The sequence below is a fragment of the Lissotriton helveticus genome, chromosome 3_1 (assembly GCF_964261635.1).
Source record: "Lissotriton helveticus chromosome 3_1, aLisHel1.1, whole genome shotgun sequence".
Taxonomy (NCBI): Eukaryota; Metazoa; Chordata; class Amphibia; order Caudata; family Salamandridae; genus Lissotriton; species Lissotriton helveticus.
The window spans coordinates 955,958,249-955,978,538 of record NC_136061.1 but is presented as its reverse complement, the minus strand read 5'-3'; the positions used below and the strand labels follow the sequence as shown (position 1 = coordinate 955,978,538).

Here is a 20,290-nt window from a genome sequence, read left to right as displayed (position 1 = left end):
CTTTACACGGACATGCAATTGGGAAGGGATTTGCAATAGTTATAGCAAGGTATAGTTTCAAAAAGCATTGGAAATTACACAGTAATTAATTTTAGAGTACTTTTTGATTACTTTTAGATTACACAGAGTACTGGGGTGGCATGCCTAGATACCAAACCTAAGGATCTCACAATACAAGGTAAGTAAGACTTTTTTGACTTGAGTTTAGTTACTGTTTTCCCCATACAAAACAACAGTTCAAAACTTAGAACATTTTAGGCCCAAAATCTCATAACATGGGTTCCCATGGGAAAAAATGTTTTTCAGTTTCACAGGCAAGTAAATGCCTTACAAGTGGGAGTTTTGGGGGTTAGGACCAAGGTTCCCCGATGTCTAGGTAGGCACTCAAGCTGCACCACCAGCAGCACTGGGGCGGCCAGGTGCAGAGTGCTGGGGCCCAATGTTAGCCAATGGGGCTAAGGGAGCCTTCAGTTAGGGACTGCTCACAAGCAGACCACTCAGGTGTGGGAGCAAAGCTCCTGGGGTAAAGGTCAGCACTTAAGGGGCCAACAATAAGCACAGGAGCTGCATTATCAGCGGCACAGGGTCGGCCGGTGCAGTGTGCCAAGGAGACGTCTGGGACCCTGTGATTCTCAATGGAGGCCTTCAGTTAGGAAAAGTTGCTGCAGGCCAAGGCAGAGAGACTTCCTGAAGGCGACTACTGGCTGGAGAGGTAAGTTGGGTTCTTGGGGATGCCTGGACAGCATCGGTTGGGCCGCCCAAGGCAGTGGGTACTCTGGTGCATGGGTGTCTTCTGGTGCCAGGTTTTTCTTACCAGCTCTGGTCGCAGTCAGGGGGACCCTTCAGGTTGAGACTGCAGGAGTCATCTCGAAGCTTGAGGAAGGTCGGGGATCACCAGATCCCTGGTCAGGATCAGTGGGGAGACCTACTTGTGGTGTTAGGCCATGTACATCGGGTGCAGAGTCGTGCAGAATCGCCGAGCCACCTGCATCCCGATTCTGTGTGTCTGTCTTTGCTTGAGCAAATCTAGTGCGCACGGGAGACAGAGTCTGTAAGATGGTTGCAGGGCAGATCCTCTGGGCTCTGGAGGGCTGATGGCTGTTGGACACACAGGGGTTCTTGGCTGTAGGCAGGTCGGAGTTGGGACAGGCTGGTAGGCCTGGGGCCAAAGCAGTAGGTGTACTCTTCTTCCTGGGTCCGCACGGCTCTTCGGTCCTTCTTCTTTCTTCCTTGAATCTGAGGAGACAGGGTTCAGGATGGCCCTTAAATACTAGATTTAGGGGCATTAAAAGGGGTGTGCAGGTCAGGACCGATGGGCTCCTTCCTTGGGGAGGGTACACCCCCTATTATGCCATCCTCCTAATTGGCTGAGTCCCCTCATATTCAAGATAAAGGGGACTGAGATGCATGCTTCACCTCATTTCCCCCACCAGAGGGGTGGGGTTGGCAAAGGTGGGCACACGTCTCTTCCAAGCTTTGTTTTCCCGCCTTTACTACTGCCCAAAGTGGAGGCAGATCCAGTGGAAGCCAGTTGCTGCAGGCAGCAAAAGGCAGGGACAGCTTCCAGAGGAGGAAGGCCTTTAAAGCTTCCCCTTCGTGGACGCAGCCCATCCTGAGGGAGGAGGCATGACACCTCTGCCCAGGATCAGCTTTGTTTCTGGACCCAGAGAGCAGGTGCTCTCAACCCAGGGGTCCAGAAACCTGTCTGGTGGTGGCAAATGGCAGGCAGGCATTCAGGAACCACACCAGGGCTGGTCGTTTTTCAGGGGCATCTCTAAGATGCCTTCTGAGTGCCTTTTACATTAAATCCCACACTGGCATCAGTGTGGGTTTAATGTGCTGAGAGGTTTGCTCCCAATCTTCCCATGTTTTAGTGAAGCCATTATGGAGCTGTGTAATTCGTAATGACAACTCTCAGACCATATACTCTTTATGGCTTTACTAAATCTGCAATGTCTAAGACTAGACATAGACACTGTAGGGGTACAGGGCTCCTGCCACTGTACCCTCAGCTGAGGGCTAGTGCACCCTGCTAGAGAGGTGGCTTACCTAGGCCTCAGGCAGTGGGTTGTAGGCATGGCATGCAGGGATGTGTGCCATGTCGACTCTTCACTTTTCTCTGCACCAAACCATGCAGCCTGCAATGGCAGTGTGTGGGTGTAAAGATACAGGACCTCCAAGGGTGGCACAATAGGTGCTACCGCCCTTAGAGCCTTCTCTGGTCACAGTGTCCTTGGTGCCCATGGTACCTTTTACAAGGGGCTTACCTGTGGCCAGGAATGTGCCACTTGTGGGTACAAATGTACTGTTTTGGGAAAGAACACAGGCCCTGGGAACCTGATTGGCAGGGACCCGGGGCACATCAAGTCTGGTTGCATCAGTGCTTAGACAAAAAGTGGAGGGTAAGCGTGCAAAGAGGGGCACTTTCCTACAATCATCATCAGGTGATATCCATTGTCGAGTGGCCCGAGAAAATCAATTGCTATTCTCTTCCAGGTATGCTTCAGGAGTTCTGACATGTTTAGGGTGTGTTGAGTAACTTTGGTAGATAGGCAGTTGCACAGATGACAGGCGTTTAATTCTTTCTGAACTTGCTCATTGTGATATGGCAACCAGACTCGGTTTTGTAGAGCTCATTTTGTGGCAATGATTCCCCTATGTCGTTCGCAGGTCACTTCAATAATTTTTGCCCAAAAACACTCCGGAATCAAGATTTTTGACGCTCTCAGTATAGCTCCCGCTTGAGTTATGGACAGTTAATCTTTGACATTTCTGTATTTTTGATCTTTAGACTGTCACTATTGTGGCTAGTGGCAGTAATAATCTGGGCTAATTAAATAGCAGCTGGTGTGTATGATTTCACAATGAAGTTGACATAAGCTTCAGCTGACTTGGATGGAGTGCCATGGCCATGACTGGGCACTCTGGAAAAGTAGTCAACAGGGTTCTGATCCATTCCTGGAGGATGCACAATATTATAATTGTACTCTTATAATCGTAATACCCAGCGTGTAATACGACGAGGCATCTTGGCCATTGGATTGCCAAATATTGTTAGTAAAGCTTGATGATCTATCACCAGCTTAAAAGGCTTTCCTTACAGGAATACATGGACGTTTTCACATGCCCACACCACGGCTAAACATTCTTTCTCAGGTTGTGAGTAAGCACATTCTGGTTGGGATAAACTCCCACTAGCGTATGCCACAATATGTCTTCGAGCATTCGGGTGTCCAATGTGCTGTCCAAGGATAGCACCTAACCCAACTGGACTAGCATCAACTATAACCTCTATATAAAGTTTCAGATTGAAGTAAGCCATTTCAGTAGCATTCTCAATGGCTTGTTTGATTTTCTTAAAAACTGTTCTCACATTCATTTGAGCACTGAAGTAAAACATTCTTTTTCGTCAACTCTCTCAATGTAGCACTTACAGTGGCAAAGTCACGTATATATCCAGAACAGTAGCTGGCCATTCCAAGAAATGAATGCACCATAGAAAATGATTGACCTTTAGCAGGATCCGGTGTCATGCCCCCATCAGAAAAGATATAGACAAAGAATTTTAGCTGTGTCTTATGGAACAAACATTTTCCTGCAATCAAAGTCTAATCTGCTTTCGCAAGTAACCAACATACTTGTGTAAGTGCTTTATTGTGTTCTTTTTGGGTAGCTCTGAAAACCAATATGCAGTGGACTACACACCAAAACTTAGTCTTTTGTTTCTAAACAGACCAACAAGTGAAAAAAGGTTGTATTGTACCTGCAATATTCTTTGCGTTCCAACTGATTATTACCTTTATTTAAACCAAGGCTAGAGAAGAGCCAGACACCATTTAGTTACATTATCATGTCAGCAATGTGTGGACCTGAATGTCTTTCTTGTTCAATTGCCTTGTTTGCCTGACGCATGTCAACGCATATGCGTACCTCTCCTTCACTGTCCTTTTTGGCCACTACTATAAAGGGGGAAACCCAAGACATTGGACCAGTCGAAAGCTCAATGATATTATGTTTAAGTAATGATTCAAGTTATTTTTCAATAGCATTTTGTTAATGAAAAACAATTTGCCTACGTCTCTGAGCAACAGCACAGGTGGCTTTAATAATATGCAACTTTACTTTCATAGTCTTAAGCTTTCCCAAACCATAAAACAACAAAAGCAACTGACGTACTATTTCATGGTGAGCATTCATGTTGTAGCAGAAATCAGTCACATATCAGCAGCTGTGCTAAAACTGAGTAGACAGGCACTTGACGCTGTCCCTTGAAGCACATGGATGGGTAGTTGCATCTTCGTTTTCTTGTGTTTCATCATCGCTACAAATGAACATTGACTTTTTAAGGGTGTCATTGCAGCCCAGGTGTACATTTTGGTTTTCAATGGCATAAGTGGTGGTAAGGGATGCAATTCATTATATTTCTCCTGAGGCATAATGTTTATCGAAGCACCACTTTCAATAGTGAGAGGTATTGTTGCGGGGATTCTGCACATACACAGAACTATGCGCAGGAAAACAGGACCTCAGTGTATAGGGGTTGTACCTTCCTACCACTTTAGTACCCAAAATCCCAAAACCGACTAGCTGTAGTGTATCATTCGTTCTCATACATAATCATGAAGCTACAAATGATTAGACAGCCCAGAACACAGCACTCCCGACTCTCTCAGGAACCGCGGTAGCAAGACATACCCTTTTAGCTAACTCACTCGTACTTGTCCACAATAAGGGTTGGTAGAGTCACTGTACAGTTCAAAATGTTTATTTTAACTATTGTGCTCTATAAGGCAGTATACGAACCACTACCAGCAGCAAAATGCATAAACCTAAAACAGTTAGCCTTGTTACAATACCATAGAATATGAAGGGGGATGTCAGCATATACAGACAGTGGTAAAAGGTTCCCCTTGGTAAGTTGAGGAAGATCTCTGGGATTTGTCAGCAGACTCTATACCTTAGAGCCTAGATGGTAGCTTTACATTATAGAAACAGCATAGCTCTTCTTCAAGAAAAGGTTTCCCTCCAAGTGTGTGTGAACGACATGCATCCCTGTAATATGACAGCACGAGCTCTCCAGCAGTGCAGCTGTGTGTAGCATGTTTTGTCTAGGTGCTAGGGACTGACTAGAACAGAATAACAAGGGGCATGTTTATCGACCTTGCACATCGTGTTCAGACTAAACTGCAGGAACAGCAGAGAATGCAGAAAGGAGACAGTTCTCATGTAAAAGGCACAAACAGTGTCTCGCATAAAAAGTCATGTAGTAACGTGCATGAAAGCAGCATCATGGCAGCAGAGCTCATGTTAACTTAGCTATGTCGAGAATGACCCTAACGGCCATATAACAGTATCAAACAACCATTTGCTTTCAGTTTAATTTTTGGACAATCTTTGAATGACTTTGTTGCTTTGTCATGTTGACTGTTCTTTGACTGGAATATTTCTTCACATGAGTCCAGTCTGACATTCGTATGCTTTTCTGAAGTAAACATCGACATGGCACAACCATCTTCTTCACTTTCACTTGATATTAATAAACTGTTTGATGATGACACTAGACTTCCTTCAGTGTTGATTTGTCGTACTGGATGCCACCACTGGGCCTTGTGGGTGTGCGTCCAACTTGACTTCTGGAATCTTCCGGTGGCCATTTTGTCTTCATGCCGTGGCGCATGTTTTTCCCTTTGCTTTGCACACCATCACAAAATTGTTCTTCTTCCCACAGCCCTTACATGTCTGCCCAATGGTGGGACATTTGTCTTTGTCTGAAAATGAAAATCCACATCTAAAACATGACTTCTTTTTACGTGTAGACATAGCCTTGTGTTCTTCAGCCTTTTGTTTGGACTCACTTTTCACATTCATGGCTGATTCATTCTGGGCACCTCTGACCTCCATGTCAGCAGCTAGTCGTTCGGCACGCTCTTCAGCTCTAGCAGCCATCAGCACTCGTTACAGACTCAAAGTTTCTCTCTTCATTCGACGTCTGAATGAATCGGACAAGCATGCATCAATGACCCTGAGACATATGCGGTCTTCATTATTAAATTAATTAAACTTACAGTGTTTGACGAGTGTGTCATGTCTCTCTACAAATTCATCAATGGTTTTGCTAACTTTCTGTTATTCTATACTGAAAATATATCTTTCATAGTCAACATCCAGCATTGGATTGAACTTGAGATTCAAGGTTTCTTTAATCTGACGGTATGGGATTTCTTCGACAGATGTGGCATTTTGTTTATGACTTCCTTTAAGCCATTACCAGTAAGATTTTCGAAGTAGTTGATCATCTTTTTATCAGTCTCTTCAAGTGTATCAATGAAATCTTCAAACGCCAACATTTTGCTTTTTGGTGGTATCGAATGATGATGGTGGTTTCAAGAAAGCTGCAGCATTGTAACCATTTGTGGGAGTGGCTGACTCGGATGGTGGAGTTCTCTCAGACATTGTCTGCAGTCTGCTAGGACCTAGATCATCGGCAACATCTCTGAGGCCCTGTGATGTGCTGGCTCTGGGTAGTCATGGACAGTTGGTGGAATTACCTCTCTCTTGGTTGTTCTGAGCCACCACCCAGCAGCTTTGGTTATGTGCTACTACAGGTATCAGACAGCTCAGTAAGCACAGCCCCAGAGTGTCTTCTTGGGTCTCTTTGCCCACCACTGAGGTCGTACAGCTCTTCCTTTTTCAAGACTCTGGCAAGTACATGGATAGTATGTGACTGTCTGCTTCCAACCAAGGTGTTCTCGTGCACTTGTCTGCCACTTTGTTGTTTTTTTTAACCTGGTTGATCTTTGCTTGGCAGTACTTGTAATCACAGTGTCAGTGTTTTTACTGTGTACTAGGTAAGGCTCTATGTTGCTTATTAACGCGGTACCTTTAAATATGGCTTGATTGATAGGTTCTTGACCAATGACATGTAAATTCTCTGTAAATGCTTTCATTTTCAACTGCTTCACAACGGCTGGAACTGCACTTTGACTCCACATCCATTCAACGTCAATTCTGTACTTTGACGACGGCAAACGTGGCCCTCGCGAGCAGTTTGCTTGGACAATGACAAACTCTCTGAGAGCACTGTCAAACTTTCAGGTTACTTATCCCCTATCTCATTGCTATTTGTAGTATTTACAAAGCCTGGGTACCTGTCAATGGCTGTCACATAAAGGCGTACCGAAACTTGAGGGGGCCCCCTACAAAGTACATGGAGTGGCCCTGCTTCGGACTCACTCAGGAGCTCTCAGGACAATGTACCGTGCTGAGGGGGCCCTCCTGGGGCTCATCCCACCCCACCCCGCACTGCAAGGAAATGGGGCCTTTGTTACATCACTGATGCCACAACCAGAGCTTAGTAATGCACATCTTTATTCGTCAGTGTGTAACTGCGAAATCAAAGTAGCCTTCACTGCAATACACTCTATTCATTACGACACTGCTCTACAGAGTTGATCAGGAGCTAAAATGGTTCCGTCATTATAAATTCACAAGACACTACAATTTTGTTTAAAAGTGTCTCCTAATAAAGTTCCTTATCTGAAAAATCTGGTACTGTGAGGGTTGCTTTAGCAATCCAACACCCGTGGAAGCAATTGGGTGCAAACAAGTAGTATAAGCTAAAGTTAAAAACACAAAAATCTTCCAAAAATTGCAATCCCCTAAAGGTGACATTTACATGAATATTCTATTAAACTGGCTGAATTGATTCCTGCAATTCAGATAAAGGACACTTCTAGGGTTTAGGGACTGTAAACTTCTGTGTGCATTGGTGCATTCTTTTCTTGTAATATGTGTCAAACTTTCTATGGAACATGCAAGTAAAACAATATTTTGTCAAACCAAACATACATAGTGTTACATTTTTGAGTTCCTATAGTACTTACTATTCCCGGCGAGCCATTGAAGCATTTTGCATCGAGTAGTGCACAAGTTTGGAAACTAAATTAGTGGTTAATGCAGTGGTTTATTTGGCTTTGATGACAGCATTCACCAAATGTCCTTCACAGCCCTTCAAAGCACACACTTTTGAGTTCAGCTTAAGAGGACAAGTAAATCTCTTAGGGGCAGATGTCCGACGCTTTTTAGCATGCGCAAATGGGTCTTAGACCCATTTGCGCACGCTAAAATGCATGGGCCCATGTACAAACAGTATTTTGCAAGTCGGAAATAAATTGTGACTCGCAAAATACTATTTTGCGCCTCGCTATTAGGAAGAGGCGTTCCCTTCTCATAGCAACCACAAAGCTATGTTACAATGTTTTGCAACGGCAATTGCAGTAGCAAAACACTTGCAAATTACTACCTACTTCAAGTAGGTGGTAATGCATTCACAAATGGGAAGGGGTTCGCACGGGACTCCTTCCCCTTTGCAAATACATGCAATATTATTTTTTAAGGGCAGGCTGAGGTCCCAGGCACCACTGCCTGCCCTTACAAAATTAATCGAAAACTTTTCTTTTTTTCTTTAAATGCATCCCGTTTTCTTTTAAGGAAAACGGACTGCATTTAAAAACAAACCTCACTATCCCTGGGAGGACCTGTCATTCCCAATGGGCTTCGCAAATTGCGAGAGGCTCATTAATATTCATGTGCCTCTTAATTTGTGACCCCACTGGGAATCGCAAACAGTGCTAAACACACTGTTGTACATGCCAAATAGCACCTCGCAAATTTCGAGTCCCAAATGTGATGCGATTTGCGAGGCGCTATTTAGCAGGTCGTACATCTGGCCCTTAGACTGCTGCTTTGAACACGAGCAGAAGTCCACTCTAAGGGGACCAGAGAGCATATTGCACAGCTGCTTGTGAGCAGACATGGCTTACAGAGTGCCAAACATGCGTTCACACAGCCGGTCAGAGCACAAGTCTGAAAGTTTATGTACATGGAGAGCAAAGAACCTTTCTTATATTAAGGCAGAATATTTTGTGTATTCACTCTAAGGGGGGGAGCTTGGACTTTCTCACAGCTACAAAAATCATATTGTTCATTTCTTAGGGGCAAATATTGTGCCTCATGACCTGGCCATGTGCGTGGGGGATCCCGGGCGGGAGAATCACTGCTCTGAGCATGTGCTGAGCGTGTGTTAGAAAGGGCAATGGCTACTTCCTACCACCACATAGAGCACACAGCCGCGCTCTCCATGGGAGGCCAAAGCATAGGTCTCCAAACCAGAATGAACAGGGAGATAACTATAGAGGGACATAGAATCTCCCTCACACTCATTCTGGGCATATGGGTGATCACTCTAAAGGTACAAGACAAGAATCCTCCTTAAAGTCACTCTAGGCATGTGGGGTGTGCGCAGAGGAAGCCATGGCAAGAAGCTCCTGCATAGTCACTTTCTCTCCATGCGTAATGGGGGGTTTACTCTAAAAGGAGAGGGGTTTTAAGAAGCTCCCTCACAGGTACTCTGAACATATAGAAAGTCCAGTCCAAAAGGAGTGCAAGAGGAATCTCCCTCACAGTCACTCTCTGTGTTCATAGAAGGAAATCACTCAAGGCGAGGGCAAAGAAACTTACTCAAAATCTCTCTGGACATATGGGCAGCTGACTGAAATAGGAGGGAGCTAAATATTTCCCTCGCAGTCACTCTGGTCATATAAGGAGTTTACTCTAAAGTATGGTTGATTGACTAAAGATTAAGAGTTGCCTTGTCTGTAGGTGTGAGGAGGTTTCATATACAGGGATTGGTGTAGCAACACTAAAGCTATGACAGCCCCACACTTCCCTCTCTCACAATACCTTCATAGTGCTCTCAGTCCAATTTCACAGCATTACATAATTCTTCCCCACCTATTTTAGACTCCCCCTAACCATTTCTCCTCTTCTCTCCTCAAACCCTCACTCTCCCACTGCCCACATACCCCCCAAACCATCCCATTTCTTATGCGTAACCCTTAAATAACCACTTTCAACATCCCCGGACACCTTCCTTCTCTAAACAACCCACTACACCACCCCCTGCCATATATTAAATATTGTTTTTTCTTCTTTCAATTCAATTAAAAAAAACGTTATTGCGGCCATTATGGCCATAAAAGCACATTTAAAATTAACATCGTCTTATAAATCCAAACTGAATTATGGTAGTGGATCTGATCATACTAAGCGTCAATCAATCAATCAATCAAGAGTATTTGCAAAGCGGGCTACTCACCCGCTAGGATCTCAAGGCGCTGGGGGGGGCTGCTACTGCTCGAAAAGCCAGGTCTTGAGTTGCTTCCTGAAGGAGAGATGGTCCTGGGTGAGTCGTAGGTGGGTGGTGGGTGGGGAGGGTGTTCCAGGTCTTGGCCGCCAGGTAGGTGAAGGATCTTCCTCCGGTGGTGGTTCTGCAGATCCGTGGGATGGTGGCAAGGGCGAGGCTGGCGGAGCGGAGCTGGCGGGTTGGCGTGTAGAACGTGAGGCGGTTGTTGAGGTATTCAGGGCCCAAGTCGTGGAGAGCCTTGTGTGCGTGAGTGAGGAGTCTGAACGTGATCCTCTTGCTGACGGGGAGCCAGTGCAGGTCCCTCAGGTGGGCGGAGATGTGGCTGTGTCGGGGGATGTACAAGACGAGTCACGCTGAGGCGTTCTGGATGCGCTGGAGTCTTTTCTGTAGTTTGGCGGTGGTCCCAGCGTAGAGGGCGTTCCCGTAGTCCAGACGGCTGGTGACGAGGGCCTGGGTGACCGTTTTCCTGGTTCCATTGGGGATCCAGCGGAAGATCTTACAGAGCATGCGGAGTGTGTTGAAGCAGGAGGAGGTAACGGCGTTAACTTGCCTGGCCATCGTGAGGGAGGAGTCAAGGATGAAGCCCAGGTTGCGTGCGTGGTCCGTGGGCTTGGGTGGGGGGCCCAGAGCAGGGGGCCACCAGGAGTCGTCCCAGGCGGAGATGGATGGGCCGAGGATGAGGACTTCCGTCTTGTCTGAGTTCAGTTTCAGGCGGCTGAGCTTCATCCAGTCTGCGATGTCTTTCATTCCGTCCTGGAAGCTGGCTCTGGCGGAGGTGGTGTCGTTGGTGAGGTAGAGGATCAGTTGGGTATCGTCGGCGTAGGATATGATGTTGAGGTTGTGCTTGTGTGCGATGGCTGCGAGGGGGCTCATGTAGACGTTGAAGAGGGTGCGGCTGAGTGAGGAGCCTTGAGGTACGCCGCAGATGATCTTGGTGGCTTCTGCGAGGAAGGGCGGGAGACGGACTCTTTGGGTTCTGTCGGAGAGGAAGGAGGTGATCCATTCCAGGGCCTTTCCCTGGATCCCGGCTTGGCGGAGGCGGGTTGTCAGGGTGCGGTGGCAGACCGTGTCGAATGCAGCCAAAAGGTCGAGCTGGATGAGGGCGGCGGTTTCTCCGTTGTCCAGTAGGGTCCGGATGTCGTCGGTGGCCATGATGAGGGCGGTCTCGGTGCTGTGGTTCGCTCAGAATCCGGACTGCGATGGGTCGAGGGAGCCGTTCGTCTCCAGGAAGGCTGTCAGCTGTTTGTTGATGGTTTTATCGATGACTTTTGCAGGGAAGGGGAGGAGCGAGATGGGGCGGAAATTCTTGAGGTCTGAGGGGTCTGCGGTGGGTTTCTTCTGGAGGGCGCTGATCTCTGCGTGCTTCCAGCTCTCCGGGAAGGTGGCGGATATGAAGGAGTTGTTGATGATGTCCCGAAGTTTGGGTGCGATGATGGAGTCGGCTTTGTTGAAGATGTGGTGTGGGCAGGGATCGGCTGAGGAGCCCGAGTGGATGGTGTTCATCGTGTGGGTGGTATCTTCCATTCTGACCTGAGTCCTGGCGCACAGGGTGGTGGTGGGGGGTGTAGGTTCGGTGGTGGGGTACGAGTTCTGAGCGCCAAAGCTGTCGTATATGTTGACGATTTTACGGTGAAAAAAGGTGGCCAGAGAGTTGCAGAGGTCTTGAGAAGGTGTGATGTCGTTGTTGCTGGCGTTGGGGTTGGAGAGCTCTTTCACGACATTGAAGAGTTCCTTGCTGTTGTGGGTGTTGTTGTCCAGTCGTTCTCTGAAGGATGACCTTTTGGTGGTGCGGATCAGCTGGTGGTGTTTGCGGGTGGCGTTCTTGAGGGCTGCCATGTTATCCGTTGACTGGTTGTGGCGCCAGGCTTTCTCGAGGTCACGGCAGGATTTTTTGGAGTCTTTGAGATTGTTGGTGAACCACGCGGCTTTCTTGCTGTTGAGGTTGCTGGGAGGGTTTTTCAGTGGAGCAAGGGTGTCGGCGCAGTCGGTGATCCACTGTGTGAGGTTGCGGGCTCCTTCATTGGGGTCCGTGGTGTTGGTGGGAGGGTTTAGGCTCAAGGAGGTGGTGAGTCGGTCGGTGGTGATCTTGCTCCAGCATCTTCGGGGGGGTTTGTTGAGGGCGATGGTGGGTCGTTGTTTTCCTGAAGTTGAAGTGTACGCAGCTGTGGTTGGTCCAGTGGAGCTTGGTGGTGTGGCTGAAGGAGATGTGGTTGCTGGAGGAGAAGACGGGGTCAAGCGTGTGGCCGGCGTAATGGGTGGGGGTGTTGACCAGTTGCTTGAATCCGACGCGTCTAGGCATACAGTAGAAAATAATATATTTAAAAATATTAAATCATCATTGTGGGAATTTCATAGTTATAAAACAACCATAAAAGTATCATTTAAGTATAAAACTGTCATAAAATTCAGAATACATTTCCAAGGTCAGCATCCAAACCCAGGGTGGTACCGCTGGACCTCAAACAACTGAACCCCGAGCCACTACAATTAAGGATAAAATTTCCTAGATCAAACATGGAACCACAGAGTAGAAAATATTATAAATTGCTTGTGGTCTGGTCCACTTTTAAAATATTCCTTCGCATTGACCACATAGCAAACAGGAATTTCGATGTTACAACCACATGGACCGGATCGGTGTCTGTTTTTAGGATCCTGAAAAAAAATCAAGATAACTCCTAATTCCCAGGTTCCTACAATGTTGGATAATCCACTTGTGCCTAGGTAACTTATATGCCCTGCAGAAGAGCATTACATGGACCATGGTTTATTCCTCCACGTGGCACCCAGGACAAGATTTAATAGGTGCTCCCACCCACTTATTTGTAATGGAAAATAGCGGTAGGGTTCCGTATTTTCTTCTTTCTTCTAACTCCCACAATGGTTGCTTTCAGTGACCCAACAGTTTTCATTAAATTAAATATATGCCCTGGGTTAGGAAGTGAGGGTTCTATGGGCATGTGCATTAGTAAACATTTGAGCATGATTACTTTTCCCTACATACAGCACACCATAAACAGAAGTTAGCTAATTGCTTTAAGACCTTCCCTACTCTGCTGCCTCACCCAATTCGTGCAGCACAGCGGGTATAAAAGGTTATGCTTATTGTGTGAGGGTGTCATGGTCCTTCTTTTGGACTTCATCGCAGCATGGTTGAGGGAGAAGAGTTATTTCATTAAACAGTTTGGAGTGTTTCATTAACCAGAGTTAACAGCCCATGGCACAATTTTAATGTTAAATGAAGTCTGGAAAGGGGGACCTGGATGTCTTTTTATTTTTATGCAAACAAATCCCTATGAGATCACAATTGTATTTCTTTGCATGCTTACCTCGCAGATACCGAAATTAAAGTTTTGCTGGTCCTGTTTTTAATATAATGTATTTTTGGGTGCTTTAGCGTGGTTTACTCATTCGAAAAGCGGGAGTACACGCACCAAAATGCAACCTAAATAATATTGAGAGGGAGAAAACGTATTGCACAGGAGAGCCTAATTATCTTTTTTTAAGCTGTGAAAACCATCCCAAAGTTAGCAGAGTGTACAGCAGCTCAGACATTTGTCTTTTTAGGTCTCGGCAAGACAGCGCATGAGGATTCTCGAAGAGACAAGTTGTTTACAATTCAGTGGGCTTCAGCTCGCCCATACTCTTACCATTTGTTTGCTCCACCATTTGTTTTTTCCATCATCGCTCTTATACACTTCGTTCCCATTCATCCATTGCATGAATGCGTCATGCCTCTTTCTGAGTTTGGCCGTCCCCCAGAGCATAGATCACTTACTTGTGTCCATCCAATGAACCCGTTTTAAGAGATCCTATTTTATGTGTGTTTGATCACTCCACACGAGTGCTTGTGTTTTCCACTTGCCCCATCTCCTGGCACTTGCAGGCCCTGACTCTCCTAGGGTCTTGCTTCCAAGCATTTTGATTAGTGTGGGTTTTCCTTCTTCTCTCTGGGCAGCACACCATGTCTGAGGTGAAAATGTTTCAATAAACATTGTTTCATACACAGTGCTCTGTGGCCCATAGGAAGTAGGCCGTGTCTATGGAAAATTCCAAAATATTTTTCTTTTTCGTTCTGCTGTTACAACTGAGCTCAGACAGGCTGAAACAGAGCTAAGCACCACCACAACACTTATGTGGCACAACCCCACTGCACACTAAGCACACAAGTGCACGGATCATGAGGCATAGTGAAAACATGGCTACCTTCCGAAAGGTGCCAGGTGGTGCTGCAAGCTCCCAAGCATCCACTAGCTTTAGGAGTGAGAGAATAATGTGTAATTGTAGCTACCCTTCAACTTTTCAAACATTTCACTCAGCCCTCTTCTACATATGCTAGAGCTGCGAGGCAGTCATAAAGCAAAGGACAGCGCCAGTAAACTCATTAAACAAATAACGATATTGGACTTTTTTTGCTAAACTCAATAGACCTGGTTATGTCAACCTCAATAAAATATAAGCGTGATTCAGTCCTGCCGGGATTGTTATGTGTGACTTTGAGCTCACACACAGATGAGTGCAGCAGTCCATTCACGGGATGATCATACCAGTTCATTTACAAATTACAATACCGTTCAATTATCATACCTGAAAGTCTAATTGTGAGTCAATAAAGCCTAGCCACCCAAGCATCACGCCTTTCACATGGAAAAAAAATTCTCCTTCTTTCTAAAGGAGATGATGCCCTTCAGTGTCAAAACGTTGAACTACAGGAATGGATTTCTATTTCAGTTCAGCAGAACAGTAAAGCTTTCCATTGATGCAAGAAAGAGCTATTAGAGGCACAGTTATCTGAAGAAAATTGATTACACTTTTTGCACAAGCATTCCACTATGTACCTTAAGACTTCAAAGTAGCTTGAGGCACGGCCGCAGAATGGAGCTATACAAAAAAAATATGCAATTAAAGATGAAAGGAGTTTCTGTTGCCCAACTCAATGGAACTCGTATTAACTTCAACATAGTAAGTTACTCTGCCCTGCTGAGATTTCTATGTGTAATTTTCCCCATAGATGATTCAAGCATTCCCAGTCACTGAAGGATCATACCAGTTTAATTGCAGTAATATTCAATTACCATACCATTTACTATTTACCCATTTGACTATAACATGGCGCAGTACAGTCACAATGCCCGATTGCCCTGCACTGTGTGGTGCAGATGCACTGGGTACAGCTGGCAGCTTTCAGCAAGTAAACAGCTGTAGAGTACACTTTTATCAGGTCCATGAACGAGTAGCTCACTGAATTCATTTTCAAAATTTGCATTCTGGGCCTCCAGCTTGTTTATTCCATTATAACCAATAATACTACAAGTACAAGAATGCAAAGAAAAGAACTGGAGTTGGTTAACTGTCCATGCATGAAACTTCTACTTATGCAGCTCCAAAGACGAGAGAAGATGTACCAACAAGGGCAGACGTGTGTGTGCTGGGACAGCTTTGAGGTGGTTGATCATGTGACAGAGGTGTGAGGGATCTAGCTCTTTACTGAGCTCATTGATGTGAGGGGCGCATCAGCAAAATATGCTGGATGTGACCCCAGGAATGAGATGAACTGTGGTGGTGCCAAACCTTGAGTTGGTTGTGCTTTTCCACCACAATGCTAAAGTACAGCAGTCTCTATGGGCATCATGGAGGAGAAAGTCATGGGGAGAAATTGCAACAGGTTAATGAGAAGGGTTACACTCCATAACACATAATCCCACTCCATAAAATTCCAATTCCACAAAAACAATTCCACCTCAACCCACATAATTTCACTCCACACTAGACATACACTCCACTCCATAACACATAACAATGCAATAGCTCTTGAATTACCGAGATCTACTGGCTTTGTCAATGCTTGTTTGTTTTTCTTATGTCTAATGTGCTTGGTGTCTGTGGATGTGCAATGTTATCCTTCTACCAAGGGTTTTTTCTACAGCTGTGCTCCTTCGATGTTTAGGGCTAGGCCAATTTTAGTCCTATTTCTATGTTCATTGTCTATATCAGTTTTGACTTTGGACATCAGGTCACTCTGCCTGGCATCTCCCCACATCTTCCTCTTTTATTTCTAGGTGTAGGGTACTCACAAACATTTTCCAGGGGGCTACAAAGTTTGGTCTTTGGTGTGACCGAGGGCTGCACTAATGCCGGGGGGGGGGGGGTGTAAAGTCAGTGTATTGTATTGTATTGTATATTGGATTTGTATAGCGCCTTATCACCCAGGGGTCTCTAAGCGCTAGTGTAGGGGAAGCAAAGTATGTATATTTAGTGGCTGAACACAGTTGCGGAATGTAAAACCAGAAAACCTGGGATGAATCCCAGCTTCTCCACTTGACCAAATTGTGGGACCCTGGCCAATTGTTTTATTTCAATTTTCCTCCTTTTCCTTCATTATCACATATAAGAGGAACTCAAAATACATGACTTCTGGTTGTGTGCTGTCCAAACCCATCTCCTGTATTTGGGTTTAACCACTACTAATGGCATTGTTGTCAAGGGGGAGGGGGAGAGGGGGGGATAGAGTAGCATGGATGTTTTTAAATTCATGTTTGAAAAACATCATTTGAAAAATCCTTCTGAATGCACTGCTATAATTTGATTTACTAAGGTGAAATAGTTCTACAGGTTAATGAAATACACTTTTTGAATTTTGAAAAGACTACCCTATTTGTACACATTTGCTGTCTTTGCAAATGAACCGTGTTCATTAAGTTAATGGCCTCCTTCCCGAACTGCAACTAACCTTTAAATTAGCGCCTGCTTTATATTTAACATTTTTTTCATATTAGTGATGAGTCGAGTAAACAGTGGCCCAGTGCTGCTGCTGCCCAGGGGGCCGCACTTCAAGGTGAGGAGGGCCTCATGCGGGCCCGGGCCATACGCGGCCCCCAGGCCCTATTTTAAGCATCGCGGGTGTAAAACTTCAGTTTATAAAATAAAATAGCTGCAATTCTAAAAGTAGCCACAAGATGGAGAAAGAGACTAAAGACTGCCTGAAACAGCATAGCTCTGAATTCGTTCAAATGACACCAGTCCCTAACTGACCACAGCCAGTCAGCCATCTTCGATAAAGGCATGCAATGCCCTGAATTTCTGGCCTCCTATATACAACTAAAACGATCTCCGTTTTAGTTCACTGCACATAGTCCATCCAGCTCCTACCCTATCGACCTTCCCAGCTCCCTGAAAGCATGCATTAGGGAGCTGTGGGGGACTCTCTTGTTCCCTTCTAGATTTTCAAAGGAAAAAAACTATTCCTCTCAGTAGCCACAGCGCCACCCTGCACTTATTATGTATGTGAAAGGTGTCAAGTGTCTCATTAAGAGGGTCCAAGTTAGGGGGGGAAAAAGCAACAATGGTCCTAAAAAAAACTACTTGACAATATTGGTGCTTCTTGATTGAAAATGAAGAATGATACAAGTGTTGAATAGCAAGGCACCAAAACTAGGCTGAGACAGGCGTGCTAAAGAGCCCGGCGTGTGGTCTTTCAGAATGGAAATCAAGCAAGGAATTCTGGTGTAAAAAAACAGGCATTTGGCATAGCCAATAGGTCTCGCCTTTGGGACCTTATAAGTGTTTAGCCATGCAACAGTTGATGTTGCACCAAGGATATGGTGCTGCATAACTAAAGACTTATAAGGTCCCAAAAGCGAGACCTATTGGCTATGCCAATGCTTGTTGGACTTGATGCTTGATAGCTGACGAGACATTTTAGCCCATGTCAAGGATTTTAAAGGAAGCTATGACAAAGTAAGACAAAAGCAAGGGTTCTTGTCCAGTTTGTTTATACAAGGCAATTATCTTGTTGCCTCCAGCGCGCCTCCCTGGGAGGGAGGTTTACGGGAGAGAGGCGAGAGGGCTCGTAACATGCGCACGCTGCTCTTGCCCGGTAGCCTTTGTAACTTCACAGGGACAGGAATCCGGTACCGAGGGATGAGACGAGGCACCCTGAGGCAAGACGGGCGAAACCTAATTTAGGGTATGCCCATGAGAGGAGGATCTTACGGCTGGAGTTTCCCTAATAATAAGGAGAGCTGGTCCGACTGACTTTGGTTCCCTTATGTCATTTAAAGAAAATTGCACCAGTGTCCGATATTAGCGACGAATTACCCTGCCCTAACGAAATTGCCTGAAAGATTGAATGCCAATGAAACATGTTGGCTAAGAAAGGAAGTGCTCTGCATTTGTGCAGCCGGTTTTAGATTTTTGAATAAGCGCACAAGAAAAGAATAAAATTGGTAATCTGTGCGTCTTGTTTCAGTTTTATACTGCATTGGGTCTTGTTTGTTTTGGTAGTCGCAAAGCACATAGGGTGGTTTTTTTTTTTTTTTTAATTATTTGATCACTTTTTTGGGACACTTATAAGTTTCATCAAAATGGTTACCGATGATGATAAAAGTGAGCATAGCTGGTGAGTGCCAATCGGCAAGCTCGACTGGTGGTGCGCACGTGAGGTGCCATTTTTGCTTTTTTCACAATTTTTGAAAAATTAAACACATTTATTGGTGTGTTTTTTGGTATATATACCACTGTTGCCCATCTTTAATATTTGATGGGGTATGACTGGCATTTGATAAAAACACCATTTAATAAAAAGAAGGCAAATAAAGTGGGGGGACACTATCTCGTAAAAAGTAAAGGAGTGACCAACGTAGATAAATATAAAAATTCCAAGTCCATATTTTGGAATTGAAAAGCCTGAGGTGACCGGTCTTGTGTGTATTTGCTCTTGACCGGTGCCAGGTATTCACAAATGGTCAGTGGTCAAAAACCTACTTTATCAGGGTATCCCATCTGCACAGGCACATTTGCAGTTGTGTGATGGGATCCTCAAACAGTTCACAGCTGCACAGGGTGTTTTCAAACCTGTGCCTCTTCAAACTATTTAAAACCAGATGGCGGTTGCACCTCTTCCTGTCGCTCAAACTCTGTGTTCAAATTTCGCCCGGATGTTTACTGGCAACCCAGAGGCTGCATCAGCGTGCACGTGCACACTTTCAACCATGAGCCTGCGCTTGTAGGTGGAGCACTGTCCCAGTTGGCCACCATTTTTTGTTCAGGGTGAACCTTTAATTTTCAGGTTGACTCCATGAGCCCATTAGTACAAGACTGTGACGCTTGCCTGATCTTGGGCGGAAGCATTGCTGATGTACAGAGATAGGTGCGCAGTTGTGTATTTCTCTCTTCCGTGATGGGAGGTATTAACAAAAACAAGCGAGAAAAAAAAGTCTTAAACAATCTCAGTTGAAGCACAGCAAATAAAGCGCCTGCACGCCTTTGCTTTTTTAACATGGTGCCCACAAACATGGCTTCAAAAGTAAATAAAAAACAAGATAGGACGTGGCTGAAAACTGGGTCTTTCATCTGTAGGGGCTTCTGCGGGTACACCGCTGGGAAAGCGTCTCCTCCTTCGAACATGTTAACTGAGCAGCTCTGCAAGCGGCCAAGACTTGCCGCCCAGATACACTGTATCATGATGGCAGCTGCACAGACAGTGAAGGTAAGCAATCTCTACAATGAAATATGGACATAAGAAGAAAGGGATTTGTAGCGCCAGGAGAGAGCAGTTCGAAAGGCTTTGCCTCGTGAATGCCACATGCGCCTTTTCAAAGCTGGACCTTGTGTGTTAGGTACACGCTACAATCCTAATACTTTACATAGAGTAGCACCTGGATAAAGTGTTCTTGCAACTCTTCACAATTACGTTTCCATCACAGCATTGGATTTGATTAGGATTATCTGTTACTGCTTCAGAAGCTAACATTCAGGATGGGAGCAAATATACTGCACAGGCGAGGTAGGCGGAATACAGACACACACAGCGTTTCCCTTGCGGGGGGGAGCACAGGCACCATCTGTTTGCAAGATAATTACAAACAGATGTGGCCAAAGCTCGCTCCCACAAGGGAAACGCCAAACGTGCATGCATTGCAATTGAAAGCAATGCAAAGCGTGCATGTTTTTGGGTAAAAAAGCGAATCGATTCCAAGAGGTCTCCTCCTATGCAGCGCATGCGCTCTGCGTAAACGAGACCTAAAAATGAGGGACAAAAATATTTAACAAGTGAGTGATGAACATGATGAAAAATAGGGATACTAA

At 45.4% G+C, this 20,290-nt stretch overlaps 1 protein-coding gene across 7 annotated transcripts in view; it reads right to left on the bottom strand.

Annotated features, from left to right (window-relative positions):
* RAB17 (RAB17, member RAS oncogene family) overlaps positions 1-20,290 on the bottom strand; it is a 71,923-nt gene that overhangs the window by 35,416 nt on the left and 16,217 nt on the right. For 2 of the 7 annotated variants that reach the window (XR_013608739.1, XM_078681359.1), the window contains exon 2: positions 4,177-4,321. The exons of 4 other annotated variants lie outside the window; for them this stretch is intronic. Coding sequence is in view for 1 of the 3 variants with exons in the window: in XM_078681360.1 (XP_078537486.1) it covers positions 11,387-12,040 (654 nt within the window). In the remaining 2 variants the exon portion in view is untranslated. Of the gene's footprint in view, positions 1-4,176; positions 4,322-10,156; positions 12,496-20,290 lie in introns of those variants that run through there. One more of the 7 variants, XM_078681360.1, reaches the window with a different exon arrangement.